This window comes from Danio rerio, chromosome 11 (genome assembly GCF_052040795.2).
Source record: "Danio rerio strain M-AB ecotype USA chromosome 11, GRCz13ab, whole genome shotgun sequence".
Taxonomy (NCBI): Eukaryota; Metazoa; Chordata; class Actinopteri; order Cypriniformes; family Danionidae; genus Danio; species Danio rerio.
The window spans coordinates 13,762,490-13,787,500 of NC_141031.1; the positions used below are offsets into that span (position 1 = coordinate 13,762,490).

General features: G+C 34.0%; 3 protein-coding genes and 1 long non-coding RNA gene across 13 annotated transcripts in view; 2 read left to right on the forward strand and 2 right to left on the reverse strand.

Annotated features, from left to right (window-relative positions):
• elovl1b (ELOVL fatty acid elongase 1b) overlaps positions 1-405 on the reverse strand; it is a 57,024-nt gene extending 56,619 nt beyond the window's left edge. For 6 of the 7 annotated variants that reach the window (XR_015501871.1, XM_087272129.1, XM_087272130.1 and 3 more), the window contains exon 1: positions 239-326. The gene's annotated coding sequence lies outside the window, so the exon portion shown is untranslated. 7 annotated transcript variants of the gene reach the window in all.
• Positions 249-22,403, forward strand: mob3c (MOB kinase activator 3C). Of its 3 annotated transcripts, none has more exons than XM_087272200.1 (4): positions 249-525; positions 14,383-14,911; positions 19,151-19,353; positions 21,831-22,403. In XM_087272200.1, exons 2-4 carry the CDS (start codon positions 14,494-14,496, stop codon positions 21,858-21,860), a joined length of 651 nt encoding a protein of 216 aa, XP_087128326.1. In that variant the 5' UTR covers positions 249-525; positions 14,383-14,493; the 3' UTR covers positions 21,861-22,403. The 3 variants fall into 3 exon arrangements, with proteins under 3 accessions (XP_087128326.1, XP_087128325.1, NP_001002191.1); XM_087272199.1 differs by lacking the exon at positions 249-525 and adding an exon at positions 8,060-8,352; NM_001002191.1 differs by lacking the exon at positions 249-525 and having other exon boundaries at positions 14,469-14,911; positions 21,831-22,392.
• LOC147834754 (uncharacterized) lies at positions 13,538-18,377 on the reverse strand. The gene is made up of 3 exons (XR_015502432.1): positions 17,960-18,377; positions 16,293-17,795; positions 13,538-16,069 (listed from the first exon to the last, which is right to left on the reverse strand). It is a non-coding gene; the product is annotated as an uncharacterized LOC147834754 (long non-coding RNA).
• Positions 22,404-24,510: 2,107 nt separating the features above from the next.
• The window catches only part of mknk1 (MAPK interacting serine/threonine kinase 1), a 19,502-nt gene continuing 19,001 nt past the window's right edge, over positions 24,511-25,011 (forward strand). The window contains exon 1 of one of the 2 annotated variants that reach the window (NM_001114739.3): positions 24,511-24,652. In NM_001114739.3, coding sequence (NP_001108211.3) covers positions 24,602-24,652 — 51 coding nt within the window. In that variant the 5' untranslated portion in view covers positions 24,511-24,601. The remainder of the gene's footprint in view (positions 24,653-25,011) is intronic. The other variant, XM_087272405.1, reaches the window with a different exon arrangement.

The following is a 25,011-nucleotide window of genomic DNA, read 5'->3' on the forward strand; positions in this document are numbered from 1 at the left end:
CAACCAATCGCAGCCTTTTAGGGGCGGGGCCAACAACAGTATAACGTTATTCCTTCATGTCACTTTTCTGATCAAAACCACGTGTGTACATTTTTAATTGCGTAAATTTTACAGTCATCAAACCCAATAAACGACTTTAAAGTCTAACTATTCATCACATAAAACAACGATTTGATTTTCTAAACTATTCACAGCACATTTCTATGTAAGCTACTTTATCTTTTCGAGACGCACCGACCTGTAAAAATGATGCAGCGGGGCTCCTCTGAGCTCTTCAGGTGGGAATGATGTTCTCTCGTCCTGCCCTTCTCCCGAAAACCGACTGTACTTTCGTGTTTCCCCTCAGGTGTTTTGTAGGCTTAACCCAGCCCTCTGAAACAAAGAGTAGGCGCAGGCTGTGTCTCCAAACAAACTGACATGCTTACTTTTTGTATTTGTTTCACATGGTAGGGGCAGTGGGTGTGCCGCTCGTTCTAAGTAGGCAGCACTACGTTTTGAGACACAGCCAGATGACGAGACATCCAGGTAAGCCACTGCTCATTGGACGTGCCTTTTAACCATTTTATGAACGAAAAAACGAAAGAAGTATATAGGTGTATTTATATTGTAATTTTATAGGAACAGTTCACTCAAATATATATTTACTATTTGCCTCAACATCAAATTGCCTCAGTTTCAAAACTATGAGTTTACTTTTTCTGTTGAACAGTTTTTTAATGTTAGAAATCTGTAACCATTGACTTTTTAACATGAAAAACAAATACAATGGAAGTAAACGGTTAAAGGTTTTACAGGTTTTTACGAAAAGTTCAAATAAGTTTGTCTATCTATCTTTCTATCTATCTATCTATCTATCTATCTATCTATCTATCTATCTATCTATCTATCTATCTATCTATCTATCTATCTGTCTGTCTGTCTGTCTGTCTGTCTGTCTCTGTCTGTCTGTCTGTCTGTCCGTCCGTCCGTCCGTCCGTCCGTCCGTCCGTCCATCCACCTACCTACCTACCTACCTACCTAATTACCTACCTGCATACCTACCAAATGAGTTTGATATTGAAGTAAATGATAGTTGATAGTGAATGATTTTTTTGACCAATGAACTAAGAACCAAGTCTTCCGTATTGGAAATCATGTTTCCAGAACAAAAAAACAATATTCAACCCCAAATATGAAACAATATGCTGCGTTGTTTTATTGTTTTTTTTTTCTTTCTTGTAAAATAGATATTTCTATGGGCAATATGTAATATTATGAAACTGTGGTGGGTTGCAAATTTAATGTAATAGTTTAGTTATTTTCACTGTAATTATACTGACTTGTGTAATATTGCATTCAATTACCACTCTAAAATAATTCTGTTATATGACAGCTCAACAACACCAGAGGGCAAACTCACCATTTCCCAAGCCTCAGAGTCGTGTTTAAAGAGTGAATGTGTAAGTTCTACTGAAACTCGTTTCTAATAGTCTGGGTTTTTGTCCTCGGCAGTTCTGTAGAGAACAGCAGCAACATATTTAGCACATTTTTTTGTATTACAGTTTTTCTCCATTCGTTTGGCTCATTTCTCGAAACAGGAATTACATTCTCAAAATTTTAAGATCATCTGGCAAAACAGTGTTGCAGTTAAGCACAACACTATAGCTCACTTGCAAAAGCTCATATCTCTCCAAAAACAATTAATGCATCAAAAATAAATTCCTTTCCCTTTCCCTTTCCTTTATAAAAAGTCAGTGCCACATAAATGGCAAATATCCTTCTCAATTGCTTTGGCTCATTTCTTGAAACTGACCGGACATTCTCAACACTCTTGGTGCTTTTGCCAAAATAATGTGAATGGTTCGACACAACACCATGGTTCACCTGCAACAGCTCATACCTTTCCCAAAACAGTTCACTCATGTGTCAAAACTAAATTTCCTTCTCATTTAAACAGTCAGTGCCCCCAAAATGCTTCGTCCCTTTGGCAGTGTGTAAGCACTGCAAGTCAAAATGTTTAGATGTTTTGTCATTATGACAAAGGACCACTAAAATATCCCTCATGTCCACCTTACAGTCTTGGCACAGTCCTTCATTGGCAATGGTTACTGTACGGTTTTTGTCTAGCTAACAGAATACATTTTTATATAAAACTGAAAAAAAAAGAAATAGGATTTTAGGGTAAGAGTATAGCCTCCAAGGTTTGACGTCACACATTGCAATCATACTGCCAAAGAAATGGTTACTCCTTTTTTTATTGTAATGATCAACCACACACAAAGTAACTTCCACATATCAGAGCAAAAAGAAACTGTATACAGCATTATAAACTGTAATATAAACACACAAACAAAAGCTAGAATGCTATAAATAAAGCTGGAGTTTCATAACAGTTCTTCACTGCCTTCCGTCCTCACCCTCCTGACCATCCAAACGCTGCAGTCTATGTGGCCACAGATTCTCGTCCACATCACAGCGTATATTCTCCCTTGCGATGCAACAAGGAAAGAAACGCTGTGGATGTCGCAACCATCCCCTATAATGATCAAATGTTCCAAGGATTCACCTACTGTATGGTATTCATGATATTATGGTCTTGACTAATTTTGACAATTGAACAGACTATTGTGCATGTAATGACACACAATGAAATGACGCTGACACATTTTGAAGAGAAAGACCATTAGACTGATAATTAACAATCAGTTTAGATCAACAAGATCTATTCACTTGGAAATTGTGCTAAATGTAGGCTATCTGTACTTAATCATTTGCAAAGATGTACTTAGACATTTGCAATTTGATGAAATGAATGGGAAGTTCGATTCTGTTGTGAACAATTGCAAAGTGGTTTGGAGGTTTGTCCATGTTGTTTTGAGAATGTAACTTCTGTTTAAAGAAATGAGTCAAACCAATGGAGAAAAACTGTAATAGAAGAAAGAAACTCAAACAGGTTAGGTACGAATGAATAATGTGCAAATGATGACACATTTTCGGGTTTTGGGTTAACTATCCATTTATTATTGTCTGTCTATTATTAATTTCCATTCATCCATCTTTTCATCCATCCATTCATCCATCCATCCATCAGTCCGTCCATCTGTCTGTCTGTCTGTCTGTCTGTCTGTCTGTCTGTCTATCTATCTATCTATGTATCTATCATCTATCTGTTATATCAGTTTGCTCAGTCAGTTGTTTCTCTCTGTTTGTTCTGTATCTGTTCTGTCCATCACTCCATTTATTAAGGCACCTATAGGCACATTCTTGAAAAGTTTTGTTCTTACTAAAAGCTGTAAAAGAAATGAAAATGAAAATGAAAGAGAAAGAAAACCCAAAAACGACACTACAGCTGCGGAAACACTGACCGTTCACAATTCCATTAATAAATTGTGTCAATCAGTTATTCAGCACCAAATGAAAGTTTGAAGAAATTAGAATTTTGAAGAATGTTGCAATGGCTTCCATAGTGTATAGTCGTTTCGCTTGTGCAAGAAATTACGAGAAGCATCCTCAAATGTAAGACAAGTGCAGCACAGATAAGACACTAGAAGTGATGTCAGGGAAATAGCTGAAATAGTTGAACAGGATTACACAGTAATCAGACATCATTCAGAAGCCTGCTTAACAAAAAGCAACAATATACAGAATGCTTGAAAAAGGATCAAATTTTTTGGCTGAAACAAATATGGATTTTATATATTATATTTACATGTTTTAAAGAAATATTTGTTTAGTATATCTTCATTGCTGATGTTGCAGAATCTGCAAATTTCAAGGCTGAAATATATTAAAGGACTATATATTAATTAGATGCTCAATAACAGGCATTTATTTGAAAAATATATTTTTACACTTTATAAATTTCTTCTGGGACTACTGAGATGATGATGATGAGTAAATAAAATGTATAATTTAACAATTTAATAAATACCTTATGTAATAAATGAGTATACACTTTATAGCTTTAAACAGGTTTTTGACTGATTCCTAATTTAATTTCCTACATTTGTGTTTTTCTTATGACCCAACAAATGGGTTAAATAGCATAATTAGATTTAATGGAAAATGATTTGCCCAAGGTTGAGTTTGTCCACATCTGACCCAACTTGCATTTTTTGTGCTTATTTTCTAGTCGTTACTGATAGTAATTATAATTTCATTGGTATACTTATTAGTGTTTTTATTTCATTTATTTTTCTGAGTCCTGTTTAGGCTATTTTCGTTTACAAAAAAAAAAAAAAAAAATTGTGTGATTATATTTAAATTTACAAAAATTTGGACACAAATTTAGTAGCTCAAGTTAGTTACTGTAGTACTATGAACACTTTCTCTGTAGCAAGGTTGGTAAAGTTGTCACCCTGAGGCTCTCTCAGTTTTGCGAACCATACACTTCCATCTAGTGGTTACTAATAGCAATTACACTTGTTTAAAGCTTTCTGAATGTTACTGTAACTGTCTAATTTCCCTTATTATTCAGTGTTAGGTTTAAACTGTTTTTTTTTTTTTCATTCATTAACAGCATTTTCATATGTCATCTAATTTGGATTCATATTTTCTCTGCAATAAGTTTGATAGTATGTCAAATTAATTATAGATATTAAATAGCAAACCTTTTAAATATATATTTTTTATGTTTTTTTACTTATTAACTTTTCAGAACAATGTTAAAGAGTTACAAAGTTTGTGAAAAATATGTGTAACAAACTTTAGTTAACATCAACAAACAAAGAGCAATACTTTTACAGCATTTACAGGTAAAGCAGAAGTATTTTTTCATTGTTTACTCAAACTAATAGTTAAAGGAATAGTTTGTCCATAAATGTAAATTCTGTCATCATTAACTCATCCAGTTTAGAATTTGAAATTGTTGAACACAAAGGAAGAATGTTGGAAACCTGTAACTATTCACTTCTATATTTGTATTTTCCAGAAGTCAATGGTTACAGGTTTTCAGCATTTTTCAAAATATCTTCATTTGTGTTCAACAGAACAGAAAAAAACAACTACTCTGTCTGGTTTGGAACAACGAGTGAGTTAATTATAGCATATTATTTTAAACAGTAAAACACAATACCCTTCACTCAAAAAAACAAAACAAAAAAAAAAAACGATTTTTGTTGGTTGTTCAAGGCACTTATTTGAAATTAGCTGATTCAGCACAAATATTGTGTTTATGGGGACAACCTTGTTTAATTTTCAATCCACTTAATTATGTTTAATTATGTTACCTTAATCAATTTTGTGTTCGGATACTTTTAAAAAAATGCGTGGAACTTAATGTAATATCTACTTAATATAATTGAGGCAACAGATTACCAGCAATATTCATACATCCATTTTGTTTTGGCTTAGTCACTTTTTTAATCTGGCCAATTTATCCAGCACAACAAACATCCACACACTCATTCACACACATACACTACAGACAATTTAACTTACCCAATACACCTATACAGCATGTTTTTGGACTTGTAGGGGAAATCGGTGCACCCAGAGGGAAACCCACTTGATCATAGGGAGAAAATACAAACTCTGCACAGAAATGCCGACTGATCCAGCCGGGGTTCGAACCAGCAGCCTTATTGCTGTGAGGCAATTGTGCTCACTGCGCCACCGTGACGCCCTACAAGCAACATCATCAATTAAATTAATCAAGTATGGATTGAGTTTGAATTAATTAAATTAGCTTACTTATAATGCAATTCAGTTAGCTCGTTTAAAAATAACAGCCAACAGTCTTTAAAATATTAAGTACATTTTAAGCATTGTGATAATTGTTAAAAAAACAAAACAATGTTAATGAAAACTATTTTTAATAATGTTTTTATTTTGATTTAACAAATTTAAATAAAAATATTCTCTGTTTAAACTATTTGTTTAAAACAAGCTAAAACAACACAATTCTTGAGTTTTTTTAGACAACTTAATTGTTTTATGTTCAACCCACTTAAATTTGTAAAATCTCAACTTAATTCCTTCATGTTGTCCCAAAATAAATCGATTGTGTGGAACCCAGCATTTTTTTACTCAATGAATTTGAAACACAAGATTACAAGCAATATTTTTGTATTAAATTCAGCAAGTACGAATTGAGTTAGAATGAATTAAATTTGATCGAATTTGCGCCATCTGTTCAGCAGCATGGAGCCACAAAAAGTAGTCTATAACAATCTGATAAAAGTGTTGCATGCAGAACTGTTGCATACAATTTATTTGTGTTGAATTTAAACAAACAAATTAAATGTAATAATGTTCAACTTAATTTGTTTGTTTAAATTCAGCCCAAATAAATGGTTTACAACCACTTAACGTAAAAAAAAATGAGTAAATCCAAGGAATAATCTTTGAATAATTTTTTCAGTGGCAATACATCATCATATAATACACATTAAATAGTGTACATTCAAACAAATGGACTTTGATCATCTTCTTGAAATAGTGTGAATTCAAACAATTAACCTTTGTAAAAAAAAAGTTTTAAAAGCTCAAATCATAAACTTACAAAAGGAAATGTTTGTGATTGAATTTTGTTATTAATTTGTTATTCATTGAACCAACATTGTAAATGCTGGGTTACACACAATTCCTTCTTGTTGTCCCAACAAACAGTTATTGTTTTTACAAATTTAGGTGTATTGAAAAAGCAACAATTAAGTTGTCCCCAAAAAAACTGAAGAATTATGTTGATAGAACTTATTTTGAATAAGTAGTTTGAAAGAGCAGCAAAAAAAGCAAAGTGGTGTACAGCTGTTCCTGGGAATACTGCCATTGCATGTGCGAACATTTACCCCCACTAATATTTTTATATATTTTTCGGCTTAGTCCCTTTATTAATCAGGGGTCGCCACAGCAGAATGAACCGCCAACTTATCCAGCATATGTTTTACTGGTAGATGTCCTTCCATCCGCAACTCAACAATGGGAAACAAACTAATATTTAAAATAACTAATATCAGATATATACAGTTAAAGTCAGAATTATTTGCCCCCCCCCCCCCCATTTTTTTCCCAAGTTTAATGGAGAGATTTTATTTCTACACATTTCTAAACATAATAGTTTTAATACCTCATTTCTAATAACTGACTTATTTTAATCTTTTCCATGATGATAAATAATATTAGACAAGATGTTTTTCAAGACACTTCTATACAGCTCAAAAAGACATTTAAAGGCTTAACTAGGTTAATTAGGTTAACTAGGCATTTTAGGGTAATAAGGCAAGATATTGTATAGGGTGGGCCATTTATATGGGTACACCTTAATAAAACTTATCGGGAATTTCACAAGAAAAACAATGGTGTGCTTGGTTTTATCATAACTTTATTCTTTCATGAGTTATTTACAAGCCCCCCCCCCCCCCCCCCACATATACTAATGTGCCACAAACAGGATGTTAATATCACCAACCATTCCCATTTTATTAAGGTCTATCCATATAAATGGCCCACCCTGTATAATGATGTTCTGTGGACTATCGATAAAACAGTATAGCTTAAAGGGGCTTATAATTTTGTCCTTTAAATGGTGTTAAAACAATTAAAATTACTTTTATTCTAGCCGAAATAAAACAAATAAGACTTTCACCAGAAGAAAAAAACATTACTTGACATACTGTGAACATTTCCTTGCTCTGTTAACTTTATTTGGGTAATAATTAAATAAGAAAAAAAAAAGAATCAAAGGGGGGCTAATAATTTTGACTTCATCTGTATATAATATAACACATATCTAATATACATTTAATATCCAGTATCCATAGGCTGTCACTTGTAAAAAAAAAAAAAAAAAAAACAGCTTCTATTGTCACAGTTAAAATGCATATAATTATTCTCTAACTAATTTTACCAAAGGAATCTATGAAGTGCTACCACTTATTCTTAAGAGATTCAGATGAAAGGGTGAATCTGGAGAGATTAGCCTGAGATTGAAGTTTATCTTCATAGAAGAAGCCCAAGCGCACTGGAGTTGAGGAGGTGTGGTTTGATGTGGTGGTGCTGGGCTGGGCAGTGGGTGTGGGTTTGGCTTAAAGTAGGGCTGGACTTCACAGACTCAAGCTCCTCCTCTCACCAATGAAATCTTCCCTTTCAACTTCATACAACATGACACGCACACACAGGCACACAAAAACAGAGCAGACAAAATCAGGATATGACATCACACACAGGAAGAGAAGCCAAGTAACTTTTCAGCTTGTTTTTTTACTGTATGGGTTTTATAGAGTTGATGAGTAGGAGAGAGAAAGGATTCTCACGAGGCAGTTTGGATTTGTTTTTGTTTTTGTTTTCTTCCCCTCTTGGAGAGCACAGGAATTATTCTCAGGTTTCCCACAACATTCCAGGAGTCTACAGTGGGACTAAAGCCAGGCACTTTAGGTAGGGACCACCAATATACTTTGATACGTTTATAGCATCTGTTTGGACTGATTTTATTCTACTTTTGTTCTTTAAATGTGTGTTGATGCAGTAAGGTCAGAGCTCATGTGTCATGGGGTCTCAGGAAGAAAGTGTGATCAGACACGTCAATGTTTGGGGGACGGACAAATAACTCCTCTGTTCTTTGATTTCACACATGTTGAATGAACCAAGTTAAAGTTAACCTCTACAACTTTCTGATTTATGTTTAAATATAGTATTTAGTTATGTTGAAGTAGGAGATAAGTGATTCTTATTTTGCATGGGTATATATGGGCAAACAAAATACATTGTATGGATTAAAAATATATAGAGATTTTCTTTTATGCCAAAAAATCTTTAGCCCTAAAAAAAAGAAAAGAAAAAAAAGAAAAAAAGTTTGGATTGCATTTCATAACTCCTAAAAAAATCCTTAATTTTAAGGTTAATTTCCGGTAGCTGGGGTGCCGGGAAAAAAACGTAAAATAACGGCTGTTAAATTACAGAAATTTAAAATAAAATTACGGACATTAAATTACAGAAATTTACCATAAAATTACAGATGTTAAATTACAGAAATTTACCATAAAATTAACGATATTAAATTACAGAAATTTACCAGAAATTTGCAGATTTTAAATTACAGAAATTTACCATAAAACTATGTATATTAAATTACAGAAATTTAAATTTAAGAAAATTTCTGTAATTTAATATCTGTTATTTTACGGTATATTTCTGTAATTCAACAGCCGTTATTTTACTTATAGGGTGCCGGAAATAAATCGTAAAATTACGGATTTTTTTCACAGTGCAGATAACACTCAATGCATTTTTTTTTTTTCAACACATCATATAATTTCTAAAATATCAGCTTCTAGCAAACGGTCAGTTTACAAGTAAAAGTACCTAATACATCTACTATGAAAAATCTGAAAATATGAAGTGTGAGACCAATTTATTTGAAAAAAGATTCAAAATAAAACATTTTTGAATACTAAAATCACCTTTTTTAAGTATGCCGTAAAATATTTCAGATTCTCATTTAACATGCTTTCTTCTTATTATTATTTTTTTTACAATAAAACCAAAATCAAGTGTAGTAATGCAACAGGATGTTTGTTTGATTTATTTTTTAGTAAATCAACAATGCTGTGTGTGTAAGCCATTATTTAAAACATTCATTCTTTAAATTACTTTAACAGTCATTTAAAACAGTAAAAACATAGTCAACCATTTAATAGAGGGGCAGTCAAAGGGTTAGAATATTATTTAAAGATCCTGTCCCATGAAGATGTTTTGTTCATTTTCTACTGTAAATATATCAATACGTACACTGTAAAAAAATATTTGTTTTCATATGTGTGATTCACAAGCGTTTTCTGTTTATTAATGGTTGTGAATTGCATTATTGGGTGTTGATCTCTGCTCTGTCAACTTTTGATGTCGAAAATTCAACACTACAGTTTAACAATGTGACTTTTATTGACAATTTAGTAGTTTTAAATCATTTAATGTTAGAAATAATATATAAAGAAATAAGTCTGTAAAAAAGAAAATGTACTGGCTGTTTATTACAAGGTTTTTGTACCATAAACAACCCTGACAATATATTACTTGAAACTATTAAAAATGTTTATAAAAGTCACTTTTTCAAACTTTTCAAGGTTAAAAGTTAATGGAAAAAAAGAGCAAAGTTCCATAATGCAATTCAAAAGCATAAATAAACAGTCAAATAAAAATATAAAAACATAAATCACTAAATACTGAAAATAGCTAATTTACAGATAGTGTTTACAGTATAGTTTTTGAACAGTAATGGAAATTCTTAGGCATGTAATTTGGACAACTGTAAAGGTGAATTTCTCAATATTTCTATTTTTTAGAACAGAATTTTCAAATTTCAAAAGTTTTATCTTGACCAAATGTTATCACGTATTAACAAAATGTACATCAATGCAAGGCTTATTTATTAAGCTTTCAGATTATGTAAAAATATCCTAAAAATAAAAACAAATATGGCTGATTGTCTGGTCCAGGGTCATATATGTAAAACTTTAATTGGAAAGCGAAGTGATATATATATATACACACACAGTTGAAGTCAGAATTATTAGCCCTCCTAAATTATTAGCGCCCCTGTTTATTTTTTTCACCAATTTCTGTTTAATGGAGGGAAGATTGTTTCAGCACATTTCTAAGCATAATAGTTTTAAAAACTTATTTCTAATAACTGATTTATTTTATCTTTGTCATGATGACAGTAAATAATATTTTACTTGATATTTTTTAAGGCACTTCTATACAGCTTAAAGTGACATTTAAAGGCTTAACTAGGTTAATAAGGTGAACTAGGCAGGTTAGGGTAATTAGGCAAGTTATTGTATAACGATGATTTGTTCTGTAGATTATTGAGAAAAAAAAATTTGCTTAAAGGGGCTAATAATTTTGTCCCAAAAATGTTTTTTAAAAAATTAATAACTGCTTTTATTCTAGCCGAATTAAAACAAATAAGACTTTCTCCAGAAGAAAAAATGTTAACTGTGAAAGCTTCCTTGCTCTGTTAAAAATCATTTAGGAAATATTTTAAAAAATAAAATAAAATCAATAGGGGGCTAATAATTCTGACTTCAACTGTATATATATATATATATATATATATATATATATATATATATATATATATATATATATATATATATATATACTGTATTAAACAACGTAAGTGAATCTTAATGTATTAACTTAATCAGTTTTTCAAGTAAACTATCCCTTTAATTTATTTCTGATTGAAAAAAGAAGAAATGTACTCTTGGATGACAAGGGGTGAGTATAAATGATCTGAAAATGTTAATTTTGAAAGTGAACAAATCCTTTAATGAGATGAACAGGTTAAAAAAAGATTTAAGAGAAAAATTATTGCTTTTTGTTATAATTTATCTTAATATTTCCAAAGAGGTCAGGGAAATCTGTGAATTTATTATGTGGTTTGGGTCAGTAAGCAGCGATTCTGTGAGTACGTTTATGGAAGGAGAGAGAAACTGAGAGAGGAAAGAAAAACAAAACTTATCAAAGAGACTAGGAAAGGATGGACTCAGACACTGATACACTGCCAGGATGGTAAATGAAAACAGAGGAAGAGTTTGAGTTTTACAGCTGAAGAGACGCTCTGAAATCCCCCTCAAAAATGTTATCTCATTCTGTCCACTTCAAACAATCACAGGAAGTTATGAAAATGGTGATGCAGATTAAACAACACAATGAGAAAGCAAATGCATGAATATGAAATGAATTTGTTGTGTTTGCTTGTGTTGGTCTGTTTATAGAGTTTATGAGCAAAAGTTTGCAGTTTTGTAAAAAAAAGAAAGAAAAAATGCAATGAACCTAGTGTCAGATGTTGCAGTAAAGGCTTATGTTATAAAAAATAGAAATAAATGATGCTCTTTTTAACTTTGTTAATCAAAGCATTCTGAAAAAGCTGCAGAAAATCATTCATATTAACCAAAAAAAAAAAACATTTTTTGAACATTAAGTTAGCAAATAAGAAGTGTTTTGAAGGATTACTGGAGTACGAATGATTGCTGAAAATTCAGCTTTGTCAGCAAAGGAATAAATTTAGTTTTAAAACTTATAAAATATAAAACATGCATTCATTCATTTTCTTTTAACTTAGTCCTCTATTTATAAGGGGTTGTCACTGTAGAATGAACCGCCAACTATTCCAGCATATGTTTTATGCAGTGGATCCCCAGTGGACTGCCGCAACCCAGTACTGGGAAGCAAACACTGTCACATTCACACACACACATTTATACACTACTGCCGATTTATATCATGTGTCAATTTCTTTGGACTGTGGGGGAAACCGGAGCACCTGGAGGAAACCCACCCGAACACAGGGAGAAAAATGCAAACTCCACACAGAAATGCTAACTGGCCCAGCCGGGACTCTTCTTCAATCTTCAATCAGCAATCTTCTTGCTGTGAGGCAACAGTGCTAACCACTGAGCCACCATGTCACCAATATAAACCATCTATATTTAAGATTATAAATAGTTTTTATTAAAAAGAAATGTACCTGAACAGGATTAAAAAACTTTTGTGTGTATGTGTATGTGTGTGTGTGTGTGTGTGTGTGTGTGTGTGTGTGTGTGTGTGTGTGTGTGTGTGTGTGTTATTTCTTGGTTTCATTGTAAGAGTGTGTTTTGTGAATATTTATATCAGGCGACTTTATCTCATTGGAGGCATATAAAATTGTGAAAAAATACTCCGCCTAATAGTTGTTCTAATTCACATTTAAGTATTTTGGAAGACTTGACTTGCTTGTTTAAAACATTGTTCAGCATCTATTTAAAGAGTAATCTGATACAATATTAATTTTAATATCCAAAGATTTTTTTTCTTCAACTTTATTTAAAACAATTAAATATGTAAACATTTATACTCCTGTACATAAGGAATATCATTTATTCATATATTCATCCAAATTGTCAAAATTATTTTTATTTACATTTTGTTAGTTTTTTAAATAAATAAAAGCTATTAAAATTGGTGTCATATTGAGGACTGACAAAAAAAAATCTTGGCACGTTCCTTTAAAAGAGTAAATAGTTAAAGTTACTACTCACAAATAGTAACTAGCTTACATTAGTATTAGTATTAAGTAATTAAAAAATAGGGAAAAGTAATGCTTATATTTCCAGTTTGTTAAAGCTACTTGTTGGATTTGCAATCGTTCTGACTCTTGGTCATTGATGTGGGTGACTGACTGTGCGTGTGCTTGTGTCCTCAGCACTCAACACACAACCCCATGCCATAAAAAAAGAGGTCCTACTGAGAAAGACGCTCCTTGCATGAAAACCGCTTAACGGTTCTTAATTATTGTAATGCGCATTTTATTGTCAGTTATAGCAACGATGTTGGGAAAAAGTAATTTGTTTAATAAATTGTTTTAATTTTTATTAATTGTATTAATTTTTGGTGTCTGAATTAATTTGTTACTGGAAAAAAAGTCGCCGTTAGTACACTGTAAACAAAATTAAATTACAGAAATTTACTGTAAAATAACAGAGGTTGAATCACAAAAAATTACCAGAAATTTAAATAAAAGTTAATTTCTGTAATTTAATATCCATTGTTTTACAGTAATTTTTTAATTTTTTTTAAATAAATTTTTGTAATTCACCGGCCGGAAATAAACCATAAAATTACAGATTTTTTTACAGTGTAACCTTAAGTCATTTACTTTTCCGTTATTCCTATCACTGGTCCTCATTCACATAGTTAATACAGATTCAAGTACAAATTTGCACACGTACATATGTGCGCACACACGCAGATATAGAAAAACACACATCCTTAACATCACGTCCAAATCTGAAAATTTAAATGTACATTTTTGTAAGTATTTTTGTATTGTCTATATATTTTAGATATACAATCAAACCAAAAATGATTCAAACACATCAACATTTTTCAAAGTATCAAAGTTTATTTGAAATAGTTTCGAATATGGTAATAAAATATGACAAGAACTTTTTTCAGTTAAATCGTGTCGGAACAAATGGAGCAATGGATAATCAATCCCGCCAAAATCTAACATATTATATTATGAAAATATTTTCACAACTATCAGAACTTTGTTACTTCATTCTGATCCTGAGGATCAGTCTCTAGTCTCTGCTGTCATCCAGATTTGATCAAACCTGAACTTCAGTATTTTATCAGACTCACTTTATCAGCTCCTTTACTTCATGCAGGAGGATGGTTTAATCCACTGTATGAAGGATTTTTGGGTGAAATATTTATTTTTGACTCAGTTTACTCTATTTTGCTAACTTTATTCCACATTCTCTCATGCATAAATGATACACTACATTATCCTCACCCATTAGTAAAAAAAAACAATCAAAAAATGTCTTTGGTGTCTGAATAATTGTTGGTTTGACTTTAAAGATAGGTTAAAGAAATGTAATGATCTGTATTCTGAGGTATTGTTTTTCTGCTCTTTAGCTGTTTCTCTGTTGGACGGGACAAGAGCCCAGGGAATCATAATAGTAAAAAGTCAGAGCGATCCGGATCCTGAGCGGATCGGAATCCTCCATCGCCCTGCTCAGCTCAGCGATGGCTCTATGCTTGGGTCAGGTGTTCAGCAAAGACAAGACGTTTCGGCCTCGAAAGCGATTCGAACCTGGGACCCAACGTTTCGAGCTATACAAAAGAGCCCAGGCGTCTCTGAAATCAGGCCTGGACCTGAGAAAAGTGGTGCAGCTGCCAGAAGGAGAGAGCATTAATGACTGGATCGCTGTACATGTTGTGGATTTCTTCAATCGGATCAACCTAATCTACGGGACAGTGAGCGAGTTCTGCACTGAGAAGAGCTGTCCCATCATGTCTGGAGGACCACGTTATGAATACAGGTGGCAGGATGGGGAACAATACAAGAGGCCCACCAAACTGCCTGCTCTAATATACATGAACCTCCTGATGAACTGGATCGAGTCGCTTATCAACAATGAGGACATCTTTCCTACACGAGTAGGTGTGTGACATCAAGAATGGTTTCCAGATTTGCTGCTATGGAGGGATATAGTGTAGAATGTCAATGATACAATGATGTCATTCATATCAGTGTTATGATGTTTACAGAGGGATAGAGCATGATGTACTCTCAAATACACAGATGCAAAATAATCTTATTTCAGTTATCAAAAATAATTTCACAAATTAGTAGATTTCTTCTTTAATCTCTTCAACTTAATTGGTAGAAAGGTTTATTTTAGACAGGAGTGAGTATATGAAAATACAATCTCAATTCCCGCATAAACAGATGACCTTTTTAAGTATACCAGCATCCTTTTGCTCTAGACAAATCACAGTCAGAGCTGAGCTATATGACACAATGCATAAACATGCATTTATATTCAGCCGTTTACATGTGTTCGTTGCCTCATTACAAACATACACAGCACATTTCACAATATACATGTTAAAAGAAACCTTTAGGATGGCATTGAATAAATTTGTAAGCAGTATATTGCACATTTTAAAATAAAATTAAATATATTGAGTAAAATTTACTCAGCAGCAGAGTTAAGCAGAGTTAATAAGCAGAACAAACTGCCATGTTTAACTATCATCATCGCGTATTAGACTATTATGAACTCGAAATGGAGGAATTACTCTCTAACAGAGGCTACATGTGCTGCTAAAGATTAAAGATGCAGATGAGAGGTTTGCACTGACTGTGGGCTATAAGTTTCGTCTTGTTTTTGAACCCAAATAGGGACTAAATGTATGCTGTGTGTAATTTTTTCTGTGATTGGTAACATATCAGAGACTGTAAGGGTCTGTATGTGTGTTCATATCAAGTGTGCCGCAAGCCTTCATTTGAGTGAAGGTCTCGGCCGTTAGATCGCCCCCTGGGGGCTGGCTGCAGTACAAATTATAAAGCCCGCCTCCTCCGTGTTAATGAAGGAGACTTGAGCCCAAATAAAAAAAATTATTACACTTGCAATAAAATGTCCCGAAAGATGGTTCTGGTCGATTAAGGCACTGATTATTGTGCTGAAATAGTTGCAGATCTTCATTTTTGTAAACAGTTTGTTTTTAGCAGTAATTTAATGCTGTGCGTGTCATCGTGATTGACAGCTGTGATTGACAGTTTCTCAAAACAGCGCGTCTGAGCTTCGGCAGGAGACTGAAGTGTTATTATTTGATTTCTGTGTTCAGCAGTAAACTATAGTTTCTGACATACATGATCCTGGTGGAACACTGTTTATTCGCTAAGGTCAGGGCTTTTTTTGGGCTTTATTAGTTTGCTGAGCCACGCCTAACCACCCATATAGCAAAATACACTCGGGCCAGTTCCGGCTAGATTCTCGCCTGCCGGAGACTTACCCCTCAGAGCTCAGACTGACTACCTCTGCTGGACCTACTCCGGATGCCTGGACTCACTGCCCGATTCCAGCCCGAGTCAATCGAGCCAGATGTGGTGGCCGAGCAAGCCGGAATCAGCTTGCGACGCCGCGAGTAGGTTATGCGTTGCGGCCCGGAGCTGGCGCGATTGAATATATAAAACCCTCATATTTGTTAACGTTATTACATCCATTTGTGTTGATATGACAGCAAACGCATGCTGAGAAGTTCGGGGGGTGTGGTTGATTTTACATAAAGCGTTTGGTTGGAAGCTCGACTCGCATCATTTTCGCGGCTCCTCCTCTGGCTCCATCAGACAGTCCTTCTGCGCATGTCAAGGCTCCAATTTCAGCAGTCTTTTGCGACAGTTTGTGCCCGTCAAGCAGGCGTTTTGCCCTTAAGGTGTTCAATGGGAAAAGGGGCTGTAGCGTCGTCCATATTTTTTACAGTCTTTGGCAGAAACAGAAGAGAAGCAGCAGCAGCAGCTTCACTCATTGCTTACCTGTTTGGCTTTATTTCTGTCAGATGTTTACAAAAGTCCATATGAGATTTATTGAGAAATAACTGTTTTAGTTATTTACATTTTACAAAATAACATCAAAAAGAAAATGGATTTTTTTACTGATTTGACCATTGACTAATTCACCACGGAACAATTATCCAGAGCACAATTGCTGTCTTAATACAATATTTGCCATCATACACTATTTGGCAAACAAGGAGAAACTACCATTAGAAATAGAATCCAAGTAAAGCAATACTGTTCTCCTCAATGGTGACAGCTTAAAACACTAAAAGCTGTGTTTTTTTATTGTTGTTGTAAAAAATTACTTATAATTAAAATTCTTTAAATTATCACTATATGGATTTTTATAGAAGTGTGGCGGAAATAAGGCCAAACAGGTTGTTAACAAATAAAGCTGTTGTTTGTGCAGTTGCTTAATGATCCTCTGCTGAAATTTTTCTCTGTTTCTGTATATTAACAACAGGTGTTCATCATCAGTGTTTAATCAACACTTAATCAATCCCTTCATTGTCTCATTAACTTTAACTCTGCTACTGAGTAAATTTTACTCAATTTAGAGAGGGACCAAATATACTGAACTATAAGTAAATTTTACTTTTTTTTTTTTTTTTACTAATTTTGCTGTGTACCTTGTGGATGCTGTTCTCTCATTAGCTGTAGGTAATCGCCTGTTATTTTCAATCAGAACACGTTGCACACGGCATATCTCAGACAGGTCCAGATATTAAGCAACCCAAATCTCACAGGTGTCAGCGACTTATCGCCGATTCTCTCAGATCGCGTCTTTGATGGTTTACACTGTGATTGATTCTCACATGAACAAGCACCGATTTGCCTGTGATTTCAGCATTTGTCTGCGATTTCTCAAAATCGGGGGTAAAATCATGCAGTCTGGACTCTGCATTAAGTTCTGTCCAGTTTTCTAAGAGTCCCAGTTACACACTGTAAAAAACCCTGTAATTTTATCGTTAATTTCCAGCAGCTGGGGTGCCTGAAAAAGCCCGGAAAATAACGGCCGTTGAATTACAAATATTTACCGTAAAATAACATATTAATTTAAAGAAATTTTCCAGAAATCAAAATTTAAGGAAATTTCTGTAATGTAATATCCGTTATTTTACAGTATGTTTCTGTAATTTAACGGACGTTTTTTGTTTTTTACAGTGTAGTAAATATACAAACTTAAACTTCAAAAATGGGTGGGGGTGTGATCACTGTTGTAATCTCGTTAAGAAACATTGTATCCAATCAAACTGCTGTGGCCATGCAATTGTGTGGATTGTCAGAGTCTGTGTTTTGTTCTGAATGACCAGTTTTTTTTTACACTGACTGACTAACTCTAATTTTTCAGCCATGCCTAGTAAAGTATATCCAGATTTTCATTCTATGCCTCCTTTAATGTTTTATTTAGTAAGTCTAATATAAAATCTTAAATGTTTTAGTAAAAAAATGTGAAATAGTTTTAAATATTTGCTAATCAAAGTAATTTAGTGCAATCAATATGCAGGCAAAAAATGAATAAATTTAAAAAGTACCTTAAACGATCACATTATTTGTTATGACGAAAAAAATTTATGAACATTTTTAATGAATAGTATGTGTATACACACAAATTACAGGGGGAAAAATGGAATTATGTTATACTTTATGGCTACACAACATTATATTTTTGTCATAATCCAATATGATTACAAAGAGATTATTTACTACAACTTGGCACATTTGTTATAAACTGGATATTTTCAAATTCAGTCAATTAAATACATTTTTTATTTCCTTTTTACAAGAAATAGCTTTTAATAGCTTACCCTATTAATAAACGAGCAAAGAAAGCAAATGGAAGGAAGTAGTACAAAAATAGTTACATATAAAAATGAGAAACTACACAGTTAAGATTCTCAGCAATTGCTATACAGTTTGCAGGCCAGGGAATGCTAGACATACTTCTGTCTGAGAAATGTGACTGAATAGTGTTACCGAAGCCATACTTAAGCTTTGCCAACAATTCATACTTCCACAGGCTGAACTATTTGCTGAAACTCTTGAGACTTATTCTCAGTAGCCATTCTCTCTATAAACGTCATAAACATTTTCTCATGAAAGAAAATCACCAGTATCTAGTTAACTATTAGTTTTCACAAATGTAAATGGATTGAATATAAAACAATAAGTTGTCCCTCCAAAAAAACTCAGGAGTTGTGTTGTTTCAACTCATATTAAATACGTAGTTGGAACAAACAGCAAATGTCCTTTTTTAAGTGTTCTATGATTTAAAAATGTGTACTAGCATTATGTGATATAAGAATGACTCTGGTATTTTTTTGTTTTTGTTTTTAGGAGTCCCTTTTCCAAAGAACTTTCAGCAGGTGTGCAAGAAGATTTTAAGTCGCTTGTTTCGGGTGTTTGTGCACGTGTACATCCATCACTTTGACATGATCTGCAGTATAGGAGCTGAGGCTCACATCAACACCTGTTACAAACACTACTACTACTTCATCTCGGAGTTCAGCCTCATTGACCACTCTGAGCTGGTGCCGCTGGTGAGAGAGCTGTGCTTTATTACTGTTATAAAGAAGAATGGAGTGCCGATTATTATTGCTACACCAAGTGGTTTCCCTGCCCCTCTCTCTCCTCTACTCTTTAAAACGAGCTGAGGATCTGAATCAGGTGTCTTAAACAAAGAAGAAAATACAGAATATGCAGGGGTGAGGGGTTGTGGGGGGCCAAGGACTGGAGTTGGGAACCAGTATAACACTGAAAATGACAAATAGTGATATAAAAGATAGAAATAAGTACACTGTAAAAAAAGAATTAAGTTAATCATGTTCTAAATTAATTTCATAATGTACGCAAACTGTTTTAAGTCAGTTTAATATGCATTAAAGACTTATTTGATTCAGTTTAAAAATTTAAGACAACCAGTACTTTTTACAAAATAGAGTTTACGTACTACTTAGATTAACCTGCAAGTTTTTTATGATTAAAACAGTGGAGATCAATAGTAGAGAATGATTGGGAACACTTGATTTTTTTCAGAAATAATGTAATTCTCGTTGTTCAGAATTTGAAGCAGTTATAATTATAGCTAATTCATGCTGTAGTACAAGGCACTTAACTAAACAAATTATCAACACTACCTGACAAAAGTCTTGTCATCTTTCCAAGTTTTAGGAATAACAAACAATAACTTGACTTTAAGTTGATCATTTGGTATCAGAAATGGCTTATATGAAAGGCAAAGGCCTCTACATTACGCTTATTTTCCCAAAATAAAATATGATCATGCCTTGATTTTTAATTGTTTAATTAGAACAGTAAGGTCTGCTTTAGAGTTTTAAGTTTTGCTTTAACAAAAGTCATTTAACAGAAATAATGTACAATATAGAATATAAAGTCATGGTACAGAGGAAGGACTGAATCCATACATCTCTGCAATGACTCAAATAACTTATTAATAAAGTCATCTGGAATGGCAAAGAAAGCATTATTGCTGGACTCTCAGAGTTTATAAAGATTCTCTGGAATTATCTTCAATGCCTCCTCCATCTTACCCTAGACATACTTAATCATTTCTTGATCTGGTGACTGGGCTGGCCAATCCTGGAGCACCTTGACCTTCTTTGTTTTCAGGAACTTTGATGCGGAGCTGAAGTAAGAGAAGGTGCGCTATCCTGCTAAAGAATTTCCCTCTCCTGTGGTTTTTTTAACATAGTGGGCAGCAAAATTATTTCGATACCTCAGGCTGTTGATGTTACCATCTACTCTGCAGATCTTTCACATGCCGCCATACAGAATGTAACCCCAAACCATGATTTTTCCTTCACCAAACTTGACAGGTTTCTGTGAGAATCTTGGGTCCATGCAGGTTCCAATAGGTCTTCTGCAGTATTTGTGATGATTGGGATGCACTTCAACAGATGATTCATCAGAAAAATCTACCTTCTGCCATTTTTCCAAATGATCAACTAGAAGTCAAGTTATTATTTGTAGCTCTAACAACTAAGATTGATGACAATACTTTTGTCAGGTAGTGTAAACATAGTGGAAAATACAGGAAGAATATTTACATCTAAAATAATGAACATAATTGAAAATCAACATAATTTTCCCCATCACATTCAAATAAATGAAACTAGCTAAAGTGAACATTGGACCAGTCCTCTGTCCACACCACATGCTCCTTAACAAAAGTGAATCAAGCTATCCTTAGTTTCTTTCTGCTAATGAAAGGATTTGTCACTTTATATCTCAGTTAAATTCTCTAAAATGCTGAGACTATATTTATATTCTATCCACTTGTGTTTATGTTCACTTGGACTGCCAAATGAAAATGCTTAATGGAACACCAAGACGAGCTTACATTACTGAAAATGTGCATTAAAATCATATGTGACTGTGTAGAATAATAAAAAATGCCCTTTAACTATGATGGAAACACCACCAAAAATGTAATGTGATTTTGCTTAAATGGAACATCTCATAACACCTTTAATGGACAAACCAGTGGACTGACCACATTGCACAACATCTGAAATATTGATTTGGTCAAATCCCTCAATCCAAAGTCCATCATCAAAATTATTTGGTTTTCCCGAAGAGCGGTCTCACAGCTTCAAAAGCCAGCTATGACTGCGTTCAATGCATTTTAATTTATTATATAAGTAAAAAGCCTCACAGTGGCTTCTTCTACAGACACAAATGATATTTTTGACATTTGATGACAGTATATATATTCCAGTATTGTGCATAAATTTAATTTAGAATCATAATGTTTGCTGAGATTTTTTTTATATATTATCATTTTTGTTGTGCTGTGCTTCATAATATATACAACTCATGAAATTTGACTAATAACTGCTTTTTACATCAGTTTGGATGACTTCAAATAAAACAGTGACCTTGAAATGTAGGTTCTTAATTTTCTTAATTTTGATCTCCATTGTAGATGTTGACAGCACATTGCAAATGTGATATGTTTGTCCTAATAATTGAGTTTTTTTTTTGTCTGTCTTCACAGAAAGAAATGACTGAGAAGATCTGCCACTGAAAGATGCAGAGAAGATTGGATATGCATCCAAAAGCACAAAACTTTAAACATTAACAATAATCGACTTGAGCTCCTTAATATCAGGGAGGACCAGAGACTCACAAATGAGCTAAAATTCAACGTTTACTGAAACGGTGTGGTGTTCAACATGTATTCTCGATGGAGTATACTATATATCTCAAAGTCTGCAGTGTTTATATGAAACGATGCATTAATTGCTTAGTATTTTACATACATTTCCAAACATTTCACAATGTGACTTTAAAGATACTTTAAAAATGAGCCCTGAGGGAATCTAGTCTTGAAAAGGCATGTCTGAAATTTTTCCTAGGTTTGAGATGTTACATGTTTGCTCTGTTGTGTCCTTTCATAGGGCAAAAGCCTTTGCCATAATTTTTATTTAAGCAGGGCATGTGCAGTAAGAAACAGTTGTGATAGCTAGTTTTTGATGTTGAATAGTACTCCACAGTATTATTCTTTTTCAGACATATTGTCTATTGTATTTTTTTGCATGCAACTTTAAAATATAAACATTTGAAATAACTGTTCTTTTTTGTTTTTATGAAATTGGATGAAAAAAACAAGCCAACATTTTTTACATAATGATAGTCTGACGATCACATTCTGACAAGCTTTAAACTTTAGGCCTTGTTTGATAGCATTAATATTTATTTCACTCAAAGTATATCAGGGGTATCATGTCTTGTCCCTGGAGGACCCTGCAAAGTTTATCGCCTCATACTCTAATTAAACACACCTGAATAAGCTTATAAAAGTCTTAAGCTGCGGTCACACTGGACATTTCTTCTCATAGACTTCCATTCATATGCAGGCAAATGCGTCAGACTGGAAACGCAAGGTCGTGCATCAAATTTCACTGTTCACTGCATTGTAAAGTTCAAGCTCTGTAAACTCTGACCTGCGAAATCGCATGATATGACTGCATGAGACTAAAGCTGCGGTCACACTAGAGTTTGAAAATGCAAAATTCTGTTGTGCGGCGCTGCGAAAAGGGGCAGGATTAAACAAGACAGTTAGACATAAAAAAAGCGACCGATTGCTCCATGTTTTAAATTTCTGTCCAGAGAGATCATGTTTAGATCCTTGATTGGTCTCACGCAGTCAAGCGATGCGATTTCGCAGATCAGAGTTTAACAAGCTAAAACTTTGCACCGCATCGACCTGCGAAACTTGACACACGACCTTGCGTTTCTGGTTTGACGCATTTATGTGCGTATGGATGGAAGTCAATGGGGAGAAAACTCCAGTGTGACCGCAGCTTAAGAAAAAGGCTCATCAATTAAGAAAAAGGCTCATCAAACTGGCTGTAGTGGGTCCATGGCAATGTTTGGAGAATAAGAATAATAAATTAATTCAAATTATAAAATAAAATGAATAGGAGCGACGTAGTGGCGCAGTAGGTAGTGCTGTCGCCTCACAGCAAGAATGTCGCTGGGTCGCTGGTTCGAATCTCGGCTCAGATGGTGTTTCTGTGAGGAGTTTGCATGTTCTCCCTGCGTTCACGTGGTTTTCCTCCGGGTGCTCCGGTTTTGTCCAAAGACATGCGGTACAGGTGAATTGGGTTGGCTAAATTGTCCATTGTGTATGAGTGTGTGTGTGTGTGTGTGTGTGTGTGTGTGTGTGTGGATGTTTCCCAGAGGGTTGCAGCTAGAAAGGCATCCGCTGCGTAAAAACGTGCTGGATAAGTTGGCGGTTCATTCCGCTGTGGCGACCCCAGATTAATAAAGGAACTAAGGTGACAAGAAAATGAATGAATGTATAAAATAAATAACTCAAATAATAAATTTTCTTTAATAAAAGAGTTATTTCATTTATAAACAAACAATACAATAGCATAACTGTGATATAAATATTCTTATGATTATTAAATAATTAATATGAAATTGTAAATATATACGATTTAAATAAAGCAATTTAATATGCATTTCTAATTATAACTGTATCTAATTAACGAGCTAGAAAAGAAATAATTAATTTACTGTATGCTAGCATTTATGGTTGTTAAAATACACTGTGGCCACGCATCAATATTTAAACCCCATGTGAACGTGTAATTTGTACATCAGGCCCCATTTAAACCTGGCTTGATATAATTAGAAAGACAAGCATTTGGTATAAGTAACCAAATGGACTCACTTAATGGACTCCTCTGCGTGAAAACCACTTCCTGGTAAGGCTTAAAAAAATGAAGCAGTACTAAATTAAACGAGTTGACGCTAACAAAAGCCCATCTGGGAAATTCTAACTATCCCCAGTATTTCCATACCACGTCATTCTACCGATTGCGTAACTGATGTTGCAAGGTATTAACGTTAAAATATATCGTTTTCTTCAGTGTGTGAGTCTAACAATTTATTGTCAACGGCCCTGTGACTATCCCATATAAAACGTTTAACATGAAATCTATATTTAACCTCCAGTGAAGCTTTGACAAATACAAACCTATGAATCAGACTCGTGGCATTAGCATATGAATATTCATTAGCACGTGCTTACGTTTCTTCGTAATGTCCAGTCATGGTCCAGTCACTTGGAGTCACAGTCGCGTTCCCTGATTAATATTCATGAGCCATCTCGTCACCCTAGTGTGATTCGCAAATACGCCGCAGTGTTTTCATCAGTAGGAGGGCGGTTGGCGCGTTTGGGGGTGGTGCTGTTGTGTTTCTGTGTTGTCCTCCCTCCACCTCTTCCTCCTCCTCACTGCTGCTGTTCAGCGGAGGATGGCGGAGGCAGTCACTGTCCAGCGAGACTCATTCGGCTGCAGTTTACAGGTCTGAACTTTAAGTAATTTATCCAATAAATATAACTTTATCGTTATACACAATTATACTTACCTTGAGGTCAAGTCCAGCTCGCTGCGGTTGTTTGGATGAGGTGATTAAGTGGCTTCACTAGTAAGTTAACGTTAGCTCGGTTCGCACCAGTAAACATTAACCGTCGCATAACAAACGCTTGGATTAAATTCTGAATGAGTTAACATATCTCCGTTCACATTAGCGTTATGTTTCATGTCTTTAAATGTCGGAAGTTAACGTTAGTCAAAACGCCTATTCGGTAGTATTCTGCTGACATGGTTACACTATTTTAGTTCTCTGACACTTGTAGCTTGTCTTCGTAACTTGTTTTATAG

What these genes read in the sequence shown, in the direction of transcription:
- mob3c (XM_087272200.1), top strand. Translation starts at nt 14,494, where the DNA reads ATGGCTCTATGCTTGGGTCAGGTGTTCAGCAAAGACAAGACGTTTCGG. An exon ending in CATCTTTCCTACACGAGTAG is followed by an intron (nt 14,912 to 19,150) that starts GTGTGTGACATC and finishes TTTTGTTTTTAG; the next exon opens with GAGTCCCTTTTCCAAAGAAC. An exon ending in ACTCTGAGCTGGTGCCGCTG is followed by an intron (nt 19,354 to 21,830) that starts GTGAGAGAGCTG and finishes CTGTCTTCACAG; the next exon opens with AAAGAAATGACTGAGAAGAT.